The sequence below is a fragment of the Psammomys obesus genome, unplaced genomic scaffold, assembly GCF_907164565.1.
Source record: "Psammomys obesus unplaced genomic scaffold, mPsaObe1.curated_primary_1811, whole genome shotgun sequence".
Classification (NCBI taxonomy): Eukaryota; Metazoa; Chordata; class Mammalia; order Rodentia; family Muridae; genus Psammomys; species Psammomys obesus.
Genome location: NW_026592710.1, coordinates 3,835,947 through 3,854,970, shown reverse-complemented (window position 1 = coordinate 3,854,970; position 19,024 = coordinate 3,835,947). Strand labels below are relative to the sequence as shown.

Below are 19,024 nucleotides of genomic sequence, written 5' to 3'. Positions count from 1 at the left end.
GTGTGTGTGTGTGTGTGTGTGTGTGTGTGTGTGTGTGTGTGTGTGTGTGGTGGGGGTGGTTGGCCCTTGGCTATAGGCTTGATACCTTCCTCAAGAGCTTTTCTATCCCAAGTTTGTCAGTGGCTGAAGACCCTTCCTTTGCTTCGTGTGTTCATTCATCACTCTTGCTCGCTCCTGTTCGTGGCTATGAGCCAGCCAGGACCATCCTGAAGGCAGAAGGACATAGTGAGCCAGACACCAAGACCACCAGCCTGTGGCAGGGAGGAGTGATGGAGAACAAGGAAACAAATGATGTCAGGTGGTGAGAAAGCTAAGGAGAAATTAATTCAACATTGGGGACTCAGAGAAGGAGACTGAGGGGATATTTTGAGAGCTCTTTGGGGGAGGCAGGATGGGGGCCCAGAGCCAACCATTTGAAGGTTGAACACATACAGTTCTGGACAGAGCGTGAGCGGTGGGGCTCTGAGCTTGGGGAGCCATAGGGACATCAACCAGAAGGCCAGAGGAAAGCAGCCGCGTGAGACACCTGGCAGGTGCAGAGGGAACCAGGCTCTGGTGGGATTTTTTTGTTGTTTTTCGAGACAGGGTTTCTCTGTTGGTTGTCCTGGAACTCACTATGTAGACCAGGCTGGCCTTGAACTCACAAAGATCCGCCTGCCTCTGCCTCCTGCGTGCTGGGATTAAAGGGGTGCACTACCACGCCTGGCTGGGATTTCTTATAATTTTTTTTTTTTAATAAGATGAGAGTTTTCAAGGGAGTTATTTGTACTGTCAATGGTGAGAGACCTGACCTTTGGCCTTTGGGGTGAAGGTAGCCATTGAAGCCTAAGATTAATTACTGCCCTAAAAACCAACTCAGAAGTTCCTGCCTCGTCCCTTTCCGCGTGATGCCAGACTCGGGGATTGTTTGGCTGGTGGGGTAGGTGTGCCGGTGGGTGCCAGCATGGCCTCGCAGGGCACTGAGGGATGTCTACAGCCTGAGCCAGAAGCCTTCGGGCAGGCTGGGGGCTCTGTAAGTCCAACCCGTAGGAGGTTGAGGTAGGAGGATTGCCTAGAGTTGAAGGCTGGCCTCGGCTTCTGAGGGCAGGACCCTGTCTCCTGTCTGTTAACAAAACAAGGCTTGGATCGAGCTCCATTAGAAGAGGGCTTGCCTAGCTCAGGCCCCAGAGCCATGTAAACCAGGAGCGAGTGGCGTGTTGGTCAGGGTTCCCTAGAGTAGCACAACATACAGAATGATTCTCTATGTATGTGGAAAGGGATTTATTGGAAGGGTTTACAGGCGGTGCTCCGGGTAATCCAACAATGGCTACCTATGGACAGAAGGTCCAAAAATCCAGAAGCAAGCAGGCAAAGAGCAAAAGCTTCTTCCACGTGCTCCTAGGCTTCCACTAGGAGGTGTGGCCCAGCTTAAGGGGGTGAGTGCCCACCTGAGGTTTCCTACCTCACAGGTCTGCACTAGATGTGGGTTCACTCACTTCAAACCAGGAAAAAAGAAAGAGAGCAAGAGAGGGAAAAAGAAAATCTCTCACAGGTGTGCCTTCCGTTTCTGGATTGTTCACTGCCGTCAAGTGGACAGCCATCACAGAGGTAATCACACCTTTCTGGAGGGGCGAGCAGATCAGAAGTTTAAGACCATTCTCAGCCACATAGTGACTTCTATGAGACCGGCACAAGCCAGTCTGGGTTTAACCATGACTGTGCATGTCGGCCCTTTAGGTCTGCCATGACTCTAGGTGATGGAGGGGGTCTGCCTCCACTTCCTGGGGAGGAGTGTAAAAGCACAGCCCCACCCCTTCAGGGGGCCGGCGGCTTGTCAGGTTGTGCCGAGCGCCCTCTGGCGGCGGAGTCCCAGCCTAGCTATAGCAGTGACCTCCCGCAAAGGCCGGCCTGGCTGAGGGGTTTCCCTGGCCCAACTCCCAGGGGACAGCTGGGGACTGCCCAGCCTCTCCACTCTTTCCCGATAACCCTCCCCGCACCTCCGGCTTCGCTCCCAGGTCATGTGTTCCATTGGAGTCTCTACTTTAGCCACTGGAGCAGATCCCCAGGCTCTTATGTGTGGTATGGAGTTGGGGGGAGGGGACCCTAGGGCTTTGCAAGGGACTGACATGGTCCTCAACACAGGGTGCAACAGGGTGCTGGAGACCCAGCAAAGAGGGTTGTCCTCGGACCCCAGGGGAGTTGGCCCTTAAACCAGCTGCACCCCTCTTTCGCTGTGTGTGGAGCCCCTGGGGTGGAGAAGCACTGGGTGACCCCGAGGCGGGGTCCAGTCTGTACTCCACCCTGGCTGGGAGTGGCTGGGGTTCCACAGGGTGTCACTGGCCCAGCCCCCCCCCCTCCGCCCCTGGGCGCGACCGCACAATGGCAGGAAGCGGTGCTCCGTGCTTTGTCCTGAGTGAGCGCAGCGCAGACCGTCGCTTCCTCCAGCCACCATGGGGACAGGACCCGGCGTCTCCGGGCGCCGAGCGGCAGCCAGGCCTGGCTCCGAGCTGCCCTCCCCAGACTCCCAGTCCCCCTGGGTCGGGGGTCAGGCCCGCAGCAGCGAGAGCCAGGTAGGGGGACTACGTGGGTAGAATAACTTGGTCTTCTCTTCTCCCCTCCCCAGGGAGCTGGGGTGGCTGAACCCTCTGGGCTGCATACAGCTGGTTGTGGGGGTGAGGCTTGGGAGGGGGTCTCTACCCTGGGGCTAGTAGACTGGCAAACAGATGCCCCTCAAGCCCTAGGCCTTTTGTGTCTGCCGCCTCCAGACACACCTGTGGGGCCCAGGCCACCCCTCCCCCTCTCCTTCCTCTGTCCCATGCCTGTCCTCTGCCACTCAGCCCCTGCTTCTCCTGAGTTTTGGTCCCAGCTCTTGTGTGAGAGGAGAGCCTGTCTTCCAGCGCTGCCTGACCTGGCCCGGGAGTGGGGTAGAAGGGGATTGCTGTGCTCAAGCGTTCTGCTCTGTGTTTGCAAGGGAGGAGCTTGCCTCATTGACCCAACCACAGGGCTTCTCCCACAGAGCCGGGCACCGTTGCCTGTAGAGGTGGGTTTGTTGGACAGTATCAGAGTCGATGGAAGGGCACATGAGTCTAAGATAGGCAGGAGAGTCGAGCTATGAGACTGAGTCTGCTGTAGTGCTGGGAGAAGCCAGCAATAGGATGTAAGGAAGGAGGAAGTCTATCCAAGAGGGCTTTGCCAGGCCCAACCTCAGGCTCTCACTCTGGGGATTCCATAACGTCATCTTTACTTTACATGGGAACTCTGGTTCACAATGCCTGCAGCTGACCCTCATGGGTCCTGAGCCTACAGACCAGGGGCAGGATGGAGGCCATAGGTGCTGTCCTGGTAGAGGAGCTGTTGAAAGCCTCAGGACTGGAAAATGAATCCCTTGAGGCCAGTCCAATGCTGAATTGGCCAAAAAGACTAGAATGAATTTCTGTCTCTCTCAGCAGTCTCACTGTGTAGCTCCGGCTGTCCTGGAACTCAGTATGTGTACCAGGCTGGCCTAGAACTCACACAGATCTCCCTGACTCTGCTTCTGGAGTGCTGGGATTAAAGGCGCTATCTTTATGTTGACTTAATTTAAAAACAAAATTGTGGCCCTGAATTAGGAGCCTTTCTCAGGAGCGTACAACTTAGTGCTGTCTCTACTGTGCCATGTTAAGGCCAGAACCTGGGTTTGGCTGTTATCTAGCCTCACCTGGCATTGACTACCTGAAGCTATCCTAGCCAGCAGGGCACTGAAGCAGAGAGGCCGGGGGTACCTAGAGAAAGGAACTGAAGGGGAGCAGGTGCTTCCCCGGATCACTGTCAGGAGGAGGCGCAGGAGCTGGGAACCCTCCACCCCCAGGCAGAGGAGCTAGGTGGTTCTTAGCATGTCCTGGGATTCATGGCTGTAGGTAGGTGTGCGTTTTCCTGCCTTTATTAGCAGTGGATTTAAACAGGAGCTGGAAATATTTCTGAGCCCTGACCACCCGTTGTCAGGAATCTGGGTCATAATGTCCATTGCAGCTGGTGTCTCAGGACCCAGTTCCTGTCATCTCCCCTGGGGCAAGGGGCCCACCTGCTGACCGCTGTTTATATGTCCTTTTCTGTCTGGAGTAAGAGAGAGACAGCAAGAGCCCAAACAGCAAGCCTCGAACTAATTCGGTTTCTTCCCAGAAACCTGCCTCCCCAAGGCCGGCAGGGTCCACCTCCCTCAGTTCGTCTCTCCATTGTTTGGTACCTGGCAGTGGCCTGAATGTAAGCAAGCTGGGGCCCCGCTTCAAGCTCTGGCTGGACCCGGTGTGTAACCTCTGTCGTCGACTTACCTTTATGAGCTTCAAGCTCCTCTTGTGTAGAATAAGGATAAGAGGAAATGACACGGAAGTGACTTCAGTGCAGCACCTGGCACAGGAGGAGCCCTACCTGCTGAGCTTGGACTTTCTCCTGCCTCTTCCTCCCCTCTGCCCCCTACTCCAGGCGCTCTCTCTGCTTCTAGGCCATCTTCCTCTTGTCTGTCATCTTGGACATCTCTGTTCAGGCTCTCTCAGCCAGACACTTGCCACTGCCTCTCCACGTGCCTAGTTAATAAATTATACAAGTCCTGCGCTGGCAAGACGGCTCAGTGGTAAAGGCTCTTGCCACGAAAGCTGATAACCTGAATTTGTCTAGGCCTGGAGACAGCGCTCTGAATCAGGTAGAGGAAAATATCAGTCTTGAGGGCCTGACTGGGGGTTGGAGGGCACTGGGTGGAATGTTGAGCAGAGGAAGGAAGCAGGATGGGAAGGCTGAAGACAGGTCGCAGTGCAGGCCAGGTGCCAGCGAGTGTCAGAGGTGGGCACTTTCTGCTCTTACACAGAGCGACGTAGACTCACTGGAGGGATCTCAGTGCATATAGTGTGTGTCCTCCTGGAACAGGGTTTCCTCTGACCTCCCATGGATGGCTGACCACATAGGGGATGGGAGAGCCATTAGCGGTCAGTGATGTCATCTATCTGGGAAGCCAGCAGGACAGCAGTGTTAAAGGTGCAGGTCCTGGCTCAGCTGTTAAGAGCAGTGGCTGCTCTTGCCAAGGACACAGGTTTGATTCCCAGCACCCATGTAGCAGCTCACAACCACCTGTAACTCCATTTCCAAGAGAGCTGACACCCTCTTCTGGCCTCTGTGGACACTACATGCTTGAGGTACACATGCAAACAGGCAAAGCACTCATATGTATGATCTAAAACAAATCTACAAAAACAAACACCGAAAAACCAGTTCAAAAGAGGAAAACAAAACAGAGCTATAGTTCAAGGTCATCCTCACCTACATAGTAAGATGGAGGCCAGCTTCGGACTGTCTTAAAACTCCCTTTCCTGCCCACAAAAAAAGAAAAAGGGAATCTTTGCACCTGCTCCCTGTCATGGGAGGAATGACTGATTCAGGCTCAAACCATCAGTGTTTGTGGAAGCCCTCAAGGTGACTGGGGAAGATGCCAAACAAGTGTTAGCCCTCGACTCTGTGTTAACTGTCAGGGGACTAGGGGTGTAGTGGCTAGAGCACTTACTGCTCTTCTGGAGGACATCCGTTCAGTTCCCAGCACTCAGATTGGGTCACTTGAAACTACCATCTTCGGCCTCCATTTGTGCCTCCTCTGCACAGACACATGCGTGTGCACACACACACACACACACACACACACACACACACGGGGAGCTGGTGTACCAGGTGGCTCAGCAGGTAAAAGTGCTTGTGGAGACAAGCTGATGCCTCTACTCAGTCTCTGAAGCCCACGTCGGGGATAGATAATTTAGTCCTAAAGGTTCTGTGATCTGCACACACATACACAGAGTAATGTTTTAAAAAGCTGGACCAGAGAGACGGCTCAGCTGTTAAGAGCCCTCACTGGCTGCTCCTGAGGAGGACCCGAGTTCAGTTCCCAGCACCCACTGGTGGCTCACCACCACCTGGAACGCTAGTACCAGGGGCTCCAGCGACGTCTTCTGGCCTCCCAGGCAGCGCACTCACATGAGGTACATACGTGCAGTCAATAGTCATAAGCAAAGTAAAATCAAAAAAGATTGGGGTTTATCAAGACAGGGTCTCTCTAACCCTGGCTGTCCTGAGACTCCATCTGTAGACCAGGCTGGCCTTGAACTCACAGAGATCTACCTGCCTCCAGAGTGCTGGGATTAAAGGTGTGCACCACCACCACCCAGCAAACTTTTTAAATCTTTCTGCATCTCTGTGTGTGTTTTTAAATCTTAAAAAAAAAAAAAAAATCTGGGCAGTTGTGGTGCACACCTTGAATCCCAGCACGCAGGAGGCACAGGAAGGTGGATCCCTGCTGTACAGAGCAAGCAAGTTCCGAGAGGTGCAGGTCTGTAATCCCAGCTACTCTAGGGCCAGAGGCAGGAGTATCACAAGTTCAAAGCTAAGGAGAGTAAAGAGAGCTTAGCAGTGGTTGAGCCTTACAGAGCCCTTGCTAACCCAGGCTGTGTGGGGCTTTTGCACCAAAGGAGACGCGATGAGAAAGACTGAAAGGAGGCAGAGATGCTGTGGGTTATCTCAGAATCCAGAAGGTTGAAGTATGTCAGCGTGCTATTCTTGTAACTGTCTGTAGGTTTGAAGTATTTAAAGACAAAAAGTGGCAAAAGCCAGTCATATTGGCTCATGCCTGTAATACCGGCATTAGGAAGGCGGAGGCAGGAGGATTATTTTGAGTTTGAGACCTGCCTGAAGTATAGAGTGTGATCCTCTTTGGCATTACCACCACCCAAAACGGGAAAACTGTTGGAATCCCAGCCTGTTGGAAGGCCAGGGTGGGGAGACTAGAGAATTGCATGGAAGCTGTGAAGACAGAGGCTGCAGTTTTCCCTGAAAGGGAAAGAGGGGCGCAGATGCCGAAGGCCTGCGTGAGGGGTGGCGTGTGCTGCTGGAGGGGAAACCTGACCCTGCAGGAAGTGGGAGAGTCTGGGACGAAAGTGTGCAGGCGATCTGGGAGGACCAGCTGGCTGCAGATTGGCTCAGGGCCAATCCTGGGAAGCCCCAGCTGCCCCGGTGTGTGGCCAACATGGAGGCGGGAGCCTAAAGCAGGAAGTGAAGTGGGACTGTGTTAGGGCCAGGCCATTGGAGGCTAGGCCTTTGGCAGCTGGAAGCCAAGAAGCGGACAGCCTTCCAGGAAGGGGGAGGGGCAAATAAATATAGATAAATATGGTAAATACAAGCATAAGTTGCCAGGCAGCGGTGTGTGTGTGTGTGTGAGAGAGAGAGAGACAGAGAGAGACAGAGAGAGACAGAGACAGACAGAAGCAACCCTTGCTTTGGACTCCTCATGCTACAGAGTATCAATCCAGGTGGGGTCTACTCTTTGAGGTTCAGGCAGGCCATAGCCTGACAGCAGAGGGTCCAGGCAGCCAGGCTAGAGTGCTTATGTCACTGTTCTAGGCGTCCCAATGCCAACTGAAGAACACTCCCACGCTGCGTTTGGGGTAGAGGTGGGGCTCTCCTGCCGGAAAGACCCTCCAAATAAAGGGTTTGCTTGTCTCTGCATTCCTTGGAACCAGGCAGTGGGTAGGCTGTCCAGATGTTGACTAAGGGAAGCAGAAGGAACCTTGTGGATGGCCACAGCTGTGTGTCAGGCATGTCTGTCTATCTGTCTGGAGCTCGTCCTGACCCCACCACCCCACCCTTCACCCACAGGTATGCCATCATGCCGACTGCCAGCAGCTGCACCACCGGGGGCCCCTCAACCTGTGTGAGGCCTGTGACAGCAAGTTCCACAACACCATGCATTATGATGGCCACATTCGCTTTGACCTGCCCCCACAAGGTAAGCCCTGAGACCAGCCGGGCCCCTAGAACTCTCTGGGCGTCTCAGAACTCCCTCTCTTGGTGGTAACAGTGTTTGGGTAGCTACTGGCACTGTGGGGGTCTGTGTAAAGAACAGGAGAATGAAATACAGATCTGCAGATACACCTTCCCAGAGCTGAGCCTGCCCGGCCGGGCTCACTACAGAAGCTCCCTTCCCTGCCCCTCTCCTGATTCTGCCTATGCCTGGAGCCAGCAACTTCTAGGCAAACTCCATGCCAGGTGGCTGGCCTAGGAGAACAGATGTTGTGGCCTCCGTGTTTGGAAGGAGCTTGGAGGAGGGATTTAGCAGCCCCTCTTGCTGAATAGGGGCTAGCTCTGAAAGACACACAGAGCGACTTCTCCTTTCCAAGCTGGTAAGAGACACAAAGGCACTCTCCACTCCCCCAGGGTTCCTAGGACTTCAGGTGTGGTCAAGGAGGAAGGGGGGAGGCGAAAGGGAGAGCCAGGACTTGTTGCCTCTCTGAGGCATGGCCATCTTCCCCTCCTGCTGTAGAAAGGTAACAGCTTACAGGTGGGTCTGCATTTTGGGCGAGGCATCGCCCGGGCATCACTGCAGACCCTATGGTCCTTTGGGCTGGGATCCTACATAATAACCAGAGAGCCCATTCTTGGCAGAGGCGAAGGGCTCAAACTAGGGTAGATCCGGGCAGAGCCTCTGCAAGAGGCTGTGTTTAAGGGCTGAGGATGGACCAGAGAGGAAGCAGGGACATAACCCCACTCCCTCTCTCCAAAGGCTCTGTCCTGGCCCGGAATGTTTCCACCCGGTCCTGTCCCCCACGAACCAGCCCTGCTGCAGACCTGGAGGAAGAAGAGGACAGCTGTTTGGATGGAAGGGGGTAGGTGTGGTTCATGGGCAGAGCAGCCACCACAGGAGCAAGACCAGGGAGCACATGCTTCAGTGTCCAACTCTGGAGGACCCTGCTAGCCCCAGCTCAGGCTTGTTAATCCTTGTGTGCGACTCCAGTGTTGGCCAGCAGAGGGCGGGCAGTCCCACACAGGCAGCAGGGTAGATAGACGCATCGAGGTTATTTGCAGTTGATGGAGGGCGGGGAGCCCACGAAGACTCCCAGTTACACCCCACATCAGTGAGCACCCGCCAGCCCCTCAGCATCTGCTTCCCTCTAGGGACCGGAAGAGCACTGGCCTGAAAATCTCCAAGAAGAAAGCAAGAAGGAGGCACACAGATGTAAGGAACCAAGAGGGCTGACCACCTCAGCTCCCAAAAGCCCCCCTTTTCCTGAGGCTGAACTCTAGGGGTGGAGTCTGGAGTGAGCATGGCCATTCCTTGCCCCCTAAACAGTCCAGCTCAGAGCTGCACACCTGGCTAAGTATGGAGATGGGCAGGACCTTCTCAGGCAGGTGGGACCCCTGGGGCCTGTGTAGGAGTAGGGCTGGCCTTCCCCTGCACTGGGATTTTCGTCGGGGGGTATATGATGGGTGGCAGTAGAGAAGCTAGCAGACCATGTCCTCTCAGGACCCAAGCAAGGAGTGTTTCACCTTGAAATTTGACCTGAACGTGGACATTGAAACAGAAATTGTGCCGGCCATGAAGAAGAAGTCACTGGGGTAGGAGCTTGAGGGGGAAGTGGGGAGGACAGCCCCAGCTCCATTGTCAGGATGCCCAGTCTCTCTGCAGCCTGTGTGTGTGTACCTGTGTGGATGGGACACCTCTACAAGGCTTAACCTGTACACACTAATCCTCACTGTACGGCTGTGCTTAAGAGGGACCTATAAAACTCTGGGAACAGGTGTCCGGGGACAGGTGTCTGTCCCCACCTGTGCTGCTTTTTGTTTTGTATTTGGGAGGTGGTTGGAGCTGTGTCTGTGGGTGGGCCGGGGAGGCATGTGATTGTCCCCCTAATGCACATATTCCTTCCGGGGGGCAGGGAGGTGCTGCTGCCAGTGTTTGAGAGGAAGGGCATTGCACTGGGCAAGGTGGACATTTACCTGGACCAGTCAAACACACCCCTGTCCCTCACCTTCGAGGCCTACAGGTTTGGAGGACACTACCTGCGGGTCAAAGGTGAGCAGAGCAGCTCACCAGCGGCCAGCCTTCTGGGCAGGGTGGCAGGGGCTTGCTGGGTCACCCTGGACGTGGAGCCCTTCTTGGGCTCAGGTTCCCGTTGGCGGTGCTCCTGAGCAGACTCATTAACATACAGGTGTCTGCTGGTCGCTGGGGCTGGCAGGGTGGGGCTCCTGGGGAGGGTGACTAGGCCCAGACTTGAAGCCTCAGGGGAGAGAGGACTAGGGCCCCTCTGTCTCCCCTACCTGGGCACTGAGGACTTCTTGTGCCCCAATATGCCATGCCAGCCAAGCCAGGAGATGAGGGCAAGGTGGAGCAGGGAGTGAAGGGTTCCCAGTCTCTGAGTCTGCCAGTCCTGAGGCACCCCTTGTCGGAGCGTGTGGACCCTCAGAGCCGCCGGGAGAGTGGTCTGGACATCTTGGTGAGCAGGAGGGCCTTGGAGGGGGGGTAGGGCAGGGCACCTCCTCAAGGGAGAGCCATCCTGGACTCTCCAGCAGGACGCGCTCAGGGCTTAGTTTCCACTTCTGCAAGGTGTGGTTCTGCGAGGCTGTGAGGACCGCAGTCTCTGCACACAACAGCGTTTGTCTCAGTGTTCTAGTGCCCGGGGAGTCAGAGCACACGGGGAGTGTGGAGCAGGAAAGGCGCACATTTCCGTTGGGAAGGGAGAATGTGTTACCTACTAGGTCTGTCTGTTTCGTGGATCTTGTCCCCTTTTTCTTCCTTCCCTTTTTGTTTGTTTGGTTTAGTTTTGCTTTGTTTTGGTTTTGAGACAAGGTCTCACTGTGTAGCCTTGGCTAGCCTGGACTCACTTTGTAGACCAGGCTGGCCTCGAACTCTTAAAAATAAGTCTTTTTGAGCATTTAATTAAAAAAAATAAATGTGTATGAATGTTTTGCCTGCATGTGTGTATGTGCTCCACATATATGCAGTGCCCTTGGAGGCTGTAATGGCACCAGAGCCCCTGGAACTGGGGTTATTGCAGGCAGTGATGAGTTCCCACGCAGGTAATGGGACCAAACCCTCTGCCAGAGCAGCCAGTGCTTGTAACCACTGAGCCATCTCTCCAGCCTCAAAGGGACCTTTTGAAGCTCTGTTTGTGGTGCCACTGAGTGTGTGTGCAGCTCTGAGTTTCTTCCTGTTTCCTGCTTGTAGCCAGGTGGCCTAGGGCAGTAGTCAGTGAACTTGTGTGGACATTTGAGTTTCAGGGGTCAAGGATGCAGAGACCCTTCGGCCTGCTTGGTTGATCTGTGGTCCTGGAAACCACTGTGTGGGACTGGTGGGAGTTGCCCTTGCATGCCTGTTGCTTCCTGGTCAGGCCCCTGGCCGCCGGCGCAAGAACATGTCTGAGTTCCTGGGGGAGCCGAGCATCCCTGGGCAGGAGCCCCTCGCGCCTTCCAGCTGTTCTCTGCCTGTTGGCAGCAGTGGGGGCACCAGCAGTGGGAGCAACGAGAGCTGGAAGAACCGGGCAGCCAGTCGCTTCAGCGGCTTCTTCAGCTCCAGCCCCAGCCCCAGCCCCAGTGCCTTCGGTCGGGTATGTGGCCCCATGGGCTCAGGGCAGAGTGGCTACTGACCCTGACCTTAGCCCTGGCCCTGACTGACCCTGACCCTAGCCATGACTGTGGCCCTGACTGACCCTGGCTCTGGTCTCCTTCCAGGAAGTAGATAAGATGGGACAGCTGGAGTGCAAGCTCCATGCCTACAGCCTCTTCGGGCTACCCCGTATGCCCCGGAGGCTGCGCTTTGACCATGACTCCTGGGAGGAGGAAGAAGAGGAGGATGAAGAGGATGAAGACAGTGCAAGCCTGAGGCTGGAGGACAGCTGGCGGGAGCTCATTGATGGCCATGAGGTGGGTGTAGCGAGGGAAAGCAGCGGCTGTCATCTGGGATATCTCGACGGTGTGGCCTCCCCGTCCAGATCTCCCGTCAGGAAACCAGGACCTTGCATGCAGGGTTGCCGCCCTCCCACACCTCCTCAGCTAACCTGTGTGCCCTCCCTCTAGAAGCTGACCAGGCGGCAGTGCCACCAACAGGAGGCAGTATGGGAACTCCTGCACACCGAAGTGTCCTACATCCGGAAACTGCGTGTGATCACCAATGTGAGTGTGGGGCCGGAGTCCCTGTTGCTGCCTCACCTGCACAGGCCACCTACACAGCCTGCTGATGGCTGAAATCAGGAAGGTCTGACGGACTGCCTCTGGGGAGGAGTGGGTCCCTGCAGGTGCCTGGGAGGGGCTTCAGGCTTGTTGGCCAGGTGAAGCTGGCTCAACCTAGGTGAGGCCTCACGTGTCTAACAGCCTTTTCTAAACACCTGCTGTATGTCAGGTTCCCAGGATTGGCATCCTGGGTGGGACAGAACAGATAGGCACTTAAGGGATTTCTGCTGGCCTGGGAGGGTAAGCACCTGGCCTGGGCTTCCTGGAAAGAGCTTCCTGGTTGGAGGCTGAACCAGGGCAGAGGTGACTGGCGCGGAGCATTGCTGGTTGCTGAAGCCATTCTCCCCAGCGCTCCTCCTGGTGGGACCAGTCCGGGTGACCCTTCCCTCCTGTGGGCATGGGTGGGTTGGAGCTTCCAAGCACCCTCTTTATCTCTGCCTGCTTCAGGGCCTTACGGGGAAGGGGTAAATAAGAGTGTGGGTAGGGCTCCAGGGCCGGGACCCCCCCCCCCCATGTCCCTGCTGCAGCGTCCCCTCCCCCCACAGCTGTTCCTGTGCTGTCTTCTTAACCTGCAAGAGTCGGGGCTCCTGTGTGAGGTGCGACCTGGCCTGGGGCGGCGGCGGGGGAGGTACTAGGAGAGAGGCGGGGCCTGGATGGGGGAGGAAGGGGGCAGGTACTAGGTACCTGGCCGGGGGTGGTACCAGGGGCTTGGGCGGGGCTATCTGGGAGGTGGGGCGGTCCGGGCGGAGGCGACCCACTCCTCCGTTCGCCCAGGTGGAGGCTGAACGCTTGTTCAGCAACATCCCTGAGATCGCGAGACTGCACCGCGAGCTGTGGGGCAGCGTGATGGTGCCGGTGCTTGAGAAGGCGCGGCGGACGCGGGCGCTACTGCAGCCCGGGGACTTTCTCAAAGGCTTCAAGATGGTGTGCACTCGAAAACACCCTCAGAGCTAGAATTCCCCCCACCCCCGTCTGCCCATCCTTTCCCTCTGGTTCCCACTAACCTTGACCCCAGGTTACCTCTGTGGCCAAGGGAGGAAGTAGTAGCTGTTGGTGACCTGGGTTTGAGTCCTGGCCAGGCCCCGGGTGGTGACTTTCTGTTTGTCCCGGGACAGTTCGGCTCACTCTTCAAGCCATACATCCGATACTGTATGGAGGAGGAGGGCTGCATGGAGTACATGCGCGGCCTGCTTCGTGATAATGACCTGTTCCGAGCATATGTCACGGTGAGGGCCTGCAGCTTTGGGTACAGGCCTGGGCACAGTTGGGTGGGCGGGGCCTGAGGGGCAAGGTTAGACCTGAGCTCCGCCCCACTCCTACAGTGGGCTGAGAAGCACCAACAGTGCCAGCGACTGAAGCTGAGCGACATGCTGGCCAAACCCCACCAGCGGCTCACCAAATACCCCCTGCTGCTCAAGTCCGTGCTGAGGAAGACGGAGGAGTCCCACGCCAAGGAAGCTGTCATCACCATGGTAACCCGAACTGTGGGCAGAATGCCCTAGGCTCCGGCTCTCCGAGATCCCGGCCCTAACCCTTTCACCTGTCCTCAGATCAGCTCTGTGGAACACTTCATCCACCACGTGAACACGTGCATGCGCCAGCGGCAGGAGCGCCAGCGGCTGGCAGGGGTGGTGAGCCGGATCGATGCCTACGAGGTTGTGGAGGGCAGCAATGACGAGGTGGATAAGGTGGGCACTGAGTCTCTGGTGTCCTACTGGAAGCACCAGACTGTCCGAGGGGGGATGCCACAGATCTCGCTTGGGGTCCCCAGTTCTGGCCCTGACCTCTGGCATCTGCACCCCCATCTAAAGCTCTTGAAGGAATTTCTACATCTGGACCTGACAGCACCCATGCCTGGCGCCTCCCCTGAAGAGACCCGACAGCTGTTGCTGGAAGGGAGCTTGAGGATGAAAGAGGGGAAAGACAGCAAGGTGACCCTAAGACCACCCTCCACCCAGAGCCCTTGCCCCACCCACTCTTGCCTTGCAGGTTTTCTGTCCTTCCTGAGGCTCTTTTGAGCCTGAGTCAGTAGGTATATGGCTAGTTATATGCCCAATGCCCCAGTTTGCTTTCCATCAGTGTGATGAAACACCACGATCAAAGGCAGTCGGCTAGGCTTACACTTCATGCCACAGGCCATCACCAGGGAAGTCAGCCCAGGAATCCAGAGGAGGACTGCAGCAGAGGCCTTGGAGAACCTGGGTTTGTTTTCGGACACAACCCACACCAGCTGCCCAGAGATGGCATTGGCTGCAGTGGGCTAGGCCTCCTACATCAATCATTAATAAGAAACTGTCCTGAAGATTGGCCCATGGGCTGCTTGGTTGGGGTATTATACTCAGGTGTTCAAGCCTCTTCCCAGATGACCCTAACATGCCAGGTTGACAAAGTAACCAGCATGGTGACCTAAGAACCGTGACAGATGTCCTAGTGAGGGTGCCTGCTTAAAGTTCACATGGTTCAGGGCCACAGAACCTTGCCACTGAGGTGGTCGGTAAATGCTTGCAAATGATGATTTTGACATCAACTCCTATTTTATTTCTTCTCCTTCAAAATATCTATTTATTTGTTTATTTGTTTATGTGAGTGCTCTGTCTGCATGTACTCTTGCATGCCAGAAGCAGGGATCAGAAGAGGGACTATGTGGTTGCTGGGAATTGAAGTCAGGACCTCTGAAAGAGCTAGTGCTCTAACCTCTGAGCCGTCTCTCCAGCCGCCCTCTCCTGTTTTTATGGTGGATTGAGTCCAGGCCCTCAGCAGAGCTGAGCAAACCCTCTAGAGTGCTGTCACAGTCCTAGCATGCTTTTCCCTCAGAAATCACTGAGTAGTTGAGGCTGGCTTTGAATGTATCTTGTTGCTATTCTGCTTTTTTTGTTTGTTTGTTCTGAGACAAGGTTTCACTGTAACCTTGGGTGGCTTGGAACTCCCTATGTAGACCAGGCTGGTCTCAGGCTCACAAACCTCCTTCTGTTCTCCGCCTCCCAAGTGCTGGGATTAAAGGTGTGTGTACCACCACTCAGCCCACATATTGTTTTTTTTTTTTTAATGATTTATTTATTTTACATGTATGAATGCTCTCTCTATAGGTCACTTGCAGGCCAGAAGAGGGCATCAGGTCGAAGTATAGATGGTTGTGAGCCACCATGTGGTTGCTGAGAATTGATCTCAGAACATCTGGAAGAGCAGACGGAGGTCTTAACCTCTGACCCATCTCTCCAGCCCTGTATTTTTTTTTTATGTGTTATGATTGAGATAAATAATAAATGTGGATCTCTTTTTTATTTTTGTTTTTGGAGACAGGGTATCATAATAGTTCTGGCTGACCTTGAATTCACAGGGATCTGCCTCCCTCTGCCACCACACTCACGTGTATCTCTGATTTAAGAAAATAATAATTTTGTGGCTCAGGGCTGCAGAGATGGCTCAGTGGTTAAGAGCACTCAGTGCTCTTCAAAAGGTCCTGACTTCAACTCCCATCACCCCCATGGTGCTCACAACTGTCTGATGCTGTCTGCTGGTGTGCAGACAAAGCACCTATATACATAAAGTATATAAATTAAATGATATGCCTTTCATTAAAAAACAACTTAAGGCTCATGATGAGAAAGGGAGGTGTTTGACAAAAACTGAGTTCCCAAGGTCCGTTGAGCTCAGAGGGTAAAGGCAAGTGCCACCAAGTCTGTTTATCTGAGTTTGGTCCCTGGGTCAGAGGAGAGCACAGGCCCTGTGTGCCCCACTAATGAATGCATACATGGATACAAAACCAAGAAGGAGATTGCTCAGCGGTTACGAGTACTTCCTGGATTCAGTTTCTACCGTCTGCGTGGTGCCTCTTAAGTGTAACTCCAGTTCCATGGGATCCCGCAGCCACCAGGCATGCACATGGAATTGATATATGCAGGCACATGCTCATATACATAAAAATGAAGGTTAAAAAAACCCCACAAATCTTTAAAAACTAAACAAAGGTTTGCAGCAAACCTCTTGCTCCTGTCTGTGCCTGCAACTCCTGCTTGCCCCCACAGATGGAGGTGTACTGCTTCCTATTCACGGATCTGCTCCTGGTGACTAAGGCCGTGAAGAAAGCAGAGAGGACGAAGGTCATCAGACCACCACTGCTGGTGGACAAGATCGTGTGCCGGGAGCTTCGGGACCCTGGTGAGGAATTCTGCCCTTTGCTCCTGGTCACAGTGCTGCCATGGGCAGGACCAGTACTGACCTGGCCTTTCTGTAACCAGGTTCCTTCCTCCTCATCTACCTGAATGAGTTCCACAGTGCTGTGGGGGCCTACACCTTCCAGGCCAGCAGCCAGGCCTTGTGCCGAAGCTGGGTGGACACTATTTACAACGCACAGGTGAGAGCAGAGTGACACGGGTGCCGGGCAGATGAGGTCTGTTGCTCACAGCTCATTCTGCGGCTGTGCCCACTCCACCTGCAGAACCAGCTGCAGCAGCTTCGGGCACAGCTGTGTGCGCAGGAGCATCCGGGCAGCCAACACCTGCAGAGCCTGGAAGAGGAGGAAGATGAGCAGGAGGAGGAGGCTGAGGAGAGCAGCGCCTCGGCTGCCAGCTCCCCCACCATCCTTCGAAAGAGCAACAGCAGCCTCAGCTCCCAGCACTGGTATGTCTACTGTGACGACACAGGAAGCTTGGGGCCTATAACACCAGCACTTGAGAGCTGGAGCGGGAGAATTACCTTAAGTGTTTGCCAGCCTGGACAACAAAGTGAGACCCTGTCTCAAGAAGGGGGTGGGGGAATAAGAAAGACAGGCAGACATATAATCTACCCAGAAAGCTAAGGTACATGGCCATGATCCTAGCGTGAGAGGTGGAGGCAGGAGGACTATAGTGAGTTCTAGGACTACAGCCAGACCATGTCACACCCAAAATAAAAATATTCAGCAGGGCCCATTGGGACAAGTATCCTAGGCCAGGGCACAGGGATTGCCCTCTGAATAGTGTCATGTGAACCCAGTGGGAGTGTTGGGACAGCTAGGGTACAGGCATGGAGGATGGTTTTCAACATGATCTGCTACCTGTAGCTGCCTTCAGCTACAGGTGAAGGTGCACAGGTGTCTCGACTCAGGGGGGGTACCCATGTCTGGCCATAGTGCCTGGAAGACCTGAGCTAGGGCTCCAGGCTGCTTAGGCTCTTAGGTATTTTATGGCTAGCTGACTGTCTTTTTGGCTCCCACAGTGCCTCAGATGGCTCCACTGAGACCCTGGCCATGGTTGTGGTGGAGCCTGGGGAGACAATGTCATCCCCAGAGTTTGGCCGTGGTCCCTTCAGCTCCCAGTCGGACGAGACCTCTCTTAGCAACACTGCTTCATCCATCACTCCTACCAGTGAGCTGCTACCCCTGGGGCCTGTGGATGGCCGCTCCTGCTCCATGGATTCCGCCTATGGCACCCTGTCCCCCACTTCTCTGCAAGACTTTGTGGCCCCACACCCTGTGGTTGAGCCAGTGCCCCTGCCTCAGCCCCCAGAGCTGTCACAGACCCCATCGCCCCCGCCCTCACCCCGCCTCCGCCGCCGTACTCCTGTCCAGCTGCTCCCTCGTGTGCCCCACCTGCTCAAGTCCAAATCGGAAGCTAGCCTCCTACAGTTGCTGTCAGGAAGTGCTACCCGAATCGCACCCCCAGCCCCCAGCCGAAGCCTGTCGGAACTGTGCCTGCTCACTGTGACCCCTGGGGTTAGGACTCAGAGCTCCCTTCAGGAAGGTGGGCCTGGCTGGAGTTGCCCAGGGGCCTGTGGCCCAGGCCCTGAGTTGTCAGAACCTGAGAACAGAGCCAGCCACCTGACTGGGGAACCTGCAGATTCTGCCAGAAGGAGATGCAGAGAAATTCCTTCTGGGGCGGCTCCCAGGGTACAGCCTGAGCCTCCCCCCGGGATCTCTGCTCAACACAGGAAGCTGACGCTGGCCCAGCTCTACCGGATCAGGACCACCTTGCTGCTTAACTCCACTCTCACTGCCTCGTGAGTGGCCCAGTTCAGGGAGGGACAGATGACTTAGTGTGATGGCCTGGGTAGCACCAAGTCTTGGTAGTGGGTAGTGATGCAGCCTGACTGCAGGCATCAGCCTTCCGGGAGGGAGTGTGAAAAGGAGCTGTAGGCCTGGCCCAGTGCCAGGTGGGGCCATCTGTAGCAGATAGCAGGGAAGGGGCAGCTAGAACCATTTTGTGAATGCTGTCAACCAAAAACGGACTTCCTCCCCACTCTTTGCAGGGAAGTGTGAGCAGAAGAAGACCCCTAAGGATCCACTGACCAAGGGACAACAGAGAGCCCGCCTCCTGGGGGACTTGGCACCTGCTTCACTGCTGCCTTCTGTGCATGGAGACCTCCCAAGGGTGCCACTAAGGGACAGCAGAGAACATGCCTCCAAGGGGACATGGCACCTGCTTCACTGCTGCCAGAGTGCCAGGCAGGACGGCCACCTATCACCCCAAGGCCAATTTGCACTTTGCCAGACTGGATGGAATGGAGAAGGGCTTGGCTCCGCAGAGTTCCAGCCCTGGCTGCAATGCTCCACCCTCTTACCCAGGCAGCCCCTGGTCCTCTGCTCTTGACGTTGCTGGCCCTAATCCTCTGGGCTAGGCTCCCAGGCTGCCCTCCCACTGCCACCCTCAATTGGACTCATGGACGAGTCCCTACCCCGGCCTACGCCCTCCCTCCTGGTCATGTTGGCCTCTGAGGCTGGGCTGGGCTCTGTCTGCGTATTTATTGAGTTTGGCTCTTCTATAAAGACTTGTATATACTTCCCTGGAGAGTCCTGTGCTTCTGGAATCTCAATTGTTCCCTGCGCAGGGGGTCTGGGCTTGGTGGGCGGGGCCTGTGTGTCTCACCAGCAGCAGTAAGAACCCTGTGGAGACACTGTGGGCCAACATCCCAAGACTAAGCTTTTTTCCACCACAGCCAGGAGGCCACTATTAATGGGAACCCCCAGGAAATGCTTCTTGGACCTGTCCTGGGTGAATCTTAAAGACTGTAGAGCCTAGAGATTATTCCTTAGGCCTTGACCATCCCACCATGCATAGTA

The 19,024-nt window shown here is 55.3% G+C and overlaps 1 protein-coding gene across 7 annotated transcripts in view; it reads left to right on the top strand.

Annotated features, from left to right (window-relative positions):
• The window catches only part of Plekhg5 (pleckstrin homology and RhoGEF domain containing G5), a 25,059-nt gene extending 6,312 nt beyond the window's left edge, over positions 1–18,747 (top strand). For 4 of the 7 annotated variants that reach the window (XM_055615268.1, XM_055615269.1, XM_055615273.1 and 1 more), the window contains exons 3-22: positions 7,642–7,771; positions 8,546–8,648; positions 8,938–8,998; positions 9,287–9,378; positions 9,699–9,835; positions 10,123–10,256; positions 11,151–11,366; positions 11,491–11,682; positions 11,836–11,931; positions 12,534–12,584; positions 12,763–12,912; positions 13,104–13,214; positions 13,311–13,460; positions 13,539–13,676; positions 13,800–13,919; positions 16,014–16,146; positions 16,227–16,342; positions 16,427–16,608; positions 17,185–17,964; positions 18,214–18,747. In XM_055615268.1, coding sequence (XP_055471243.1) covers positions 7,642–7,771; positions 8,546–8,648; positions 8,938–8,998; positions 9,287–9,378; positions 9,699–9,835; positions 10,123–10,256; positions 11,151–11,366; positions 11,491–11,682; positions 11,836–11,931; positions 12,534–12,584; positions 12,763–12,912; positions 13,104–13,214; positions 13,311–13,460; positions 13,539–13,676; positions 13,800–13,919; positions 16,014–16,146; positions 16,227–16,342; positions 16,427–16,608; positions 17,185–17,964; positions 18,214–18,223 — 3,102 coding nt within the window. In that variant the 3' untranslated portion in view covers positions 18,224–18,747. Of the gene's footprint in view, positions 1–2,429; positions 2,550–7,641; positions 7,772–8,545; positions 8,649–8,937; positions 8,999–9,286; positions 9,379–9,698; positions 9,836–10,122; positions 10,257–11,150; positions 11,367–11,490; positions 11,683–11,835; positions 11,932–12,533; positions 12,585–12,762; positions 12,913–13,103; positions 13,215–13,310; positions 13,461–13,538; positions 13,677–13,799; positions 13,920–16,013; positions 16,147–16,226; positions 16,343–16,426; positions 16,609–17,184; positions 17,969–18,213 lie in introns of those variants that run through there. The other 3 variants (XM_055615266.1, XM_055615267.1, XM_055615270.1) reach the window with 3 other exon arrangements.
• Positions 18,748–19,024: the final 277 nt, after the last annotated feature.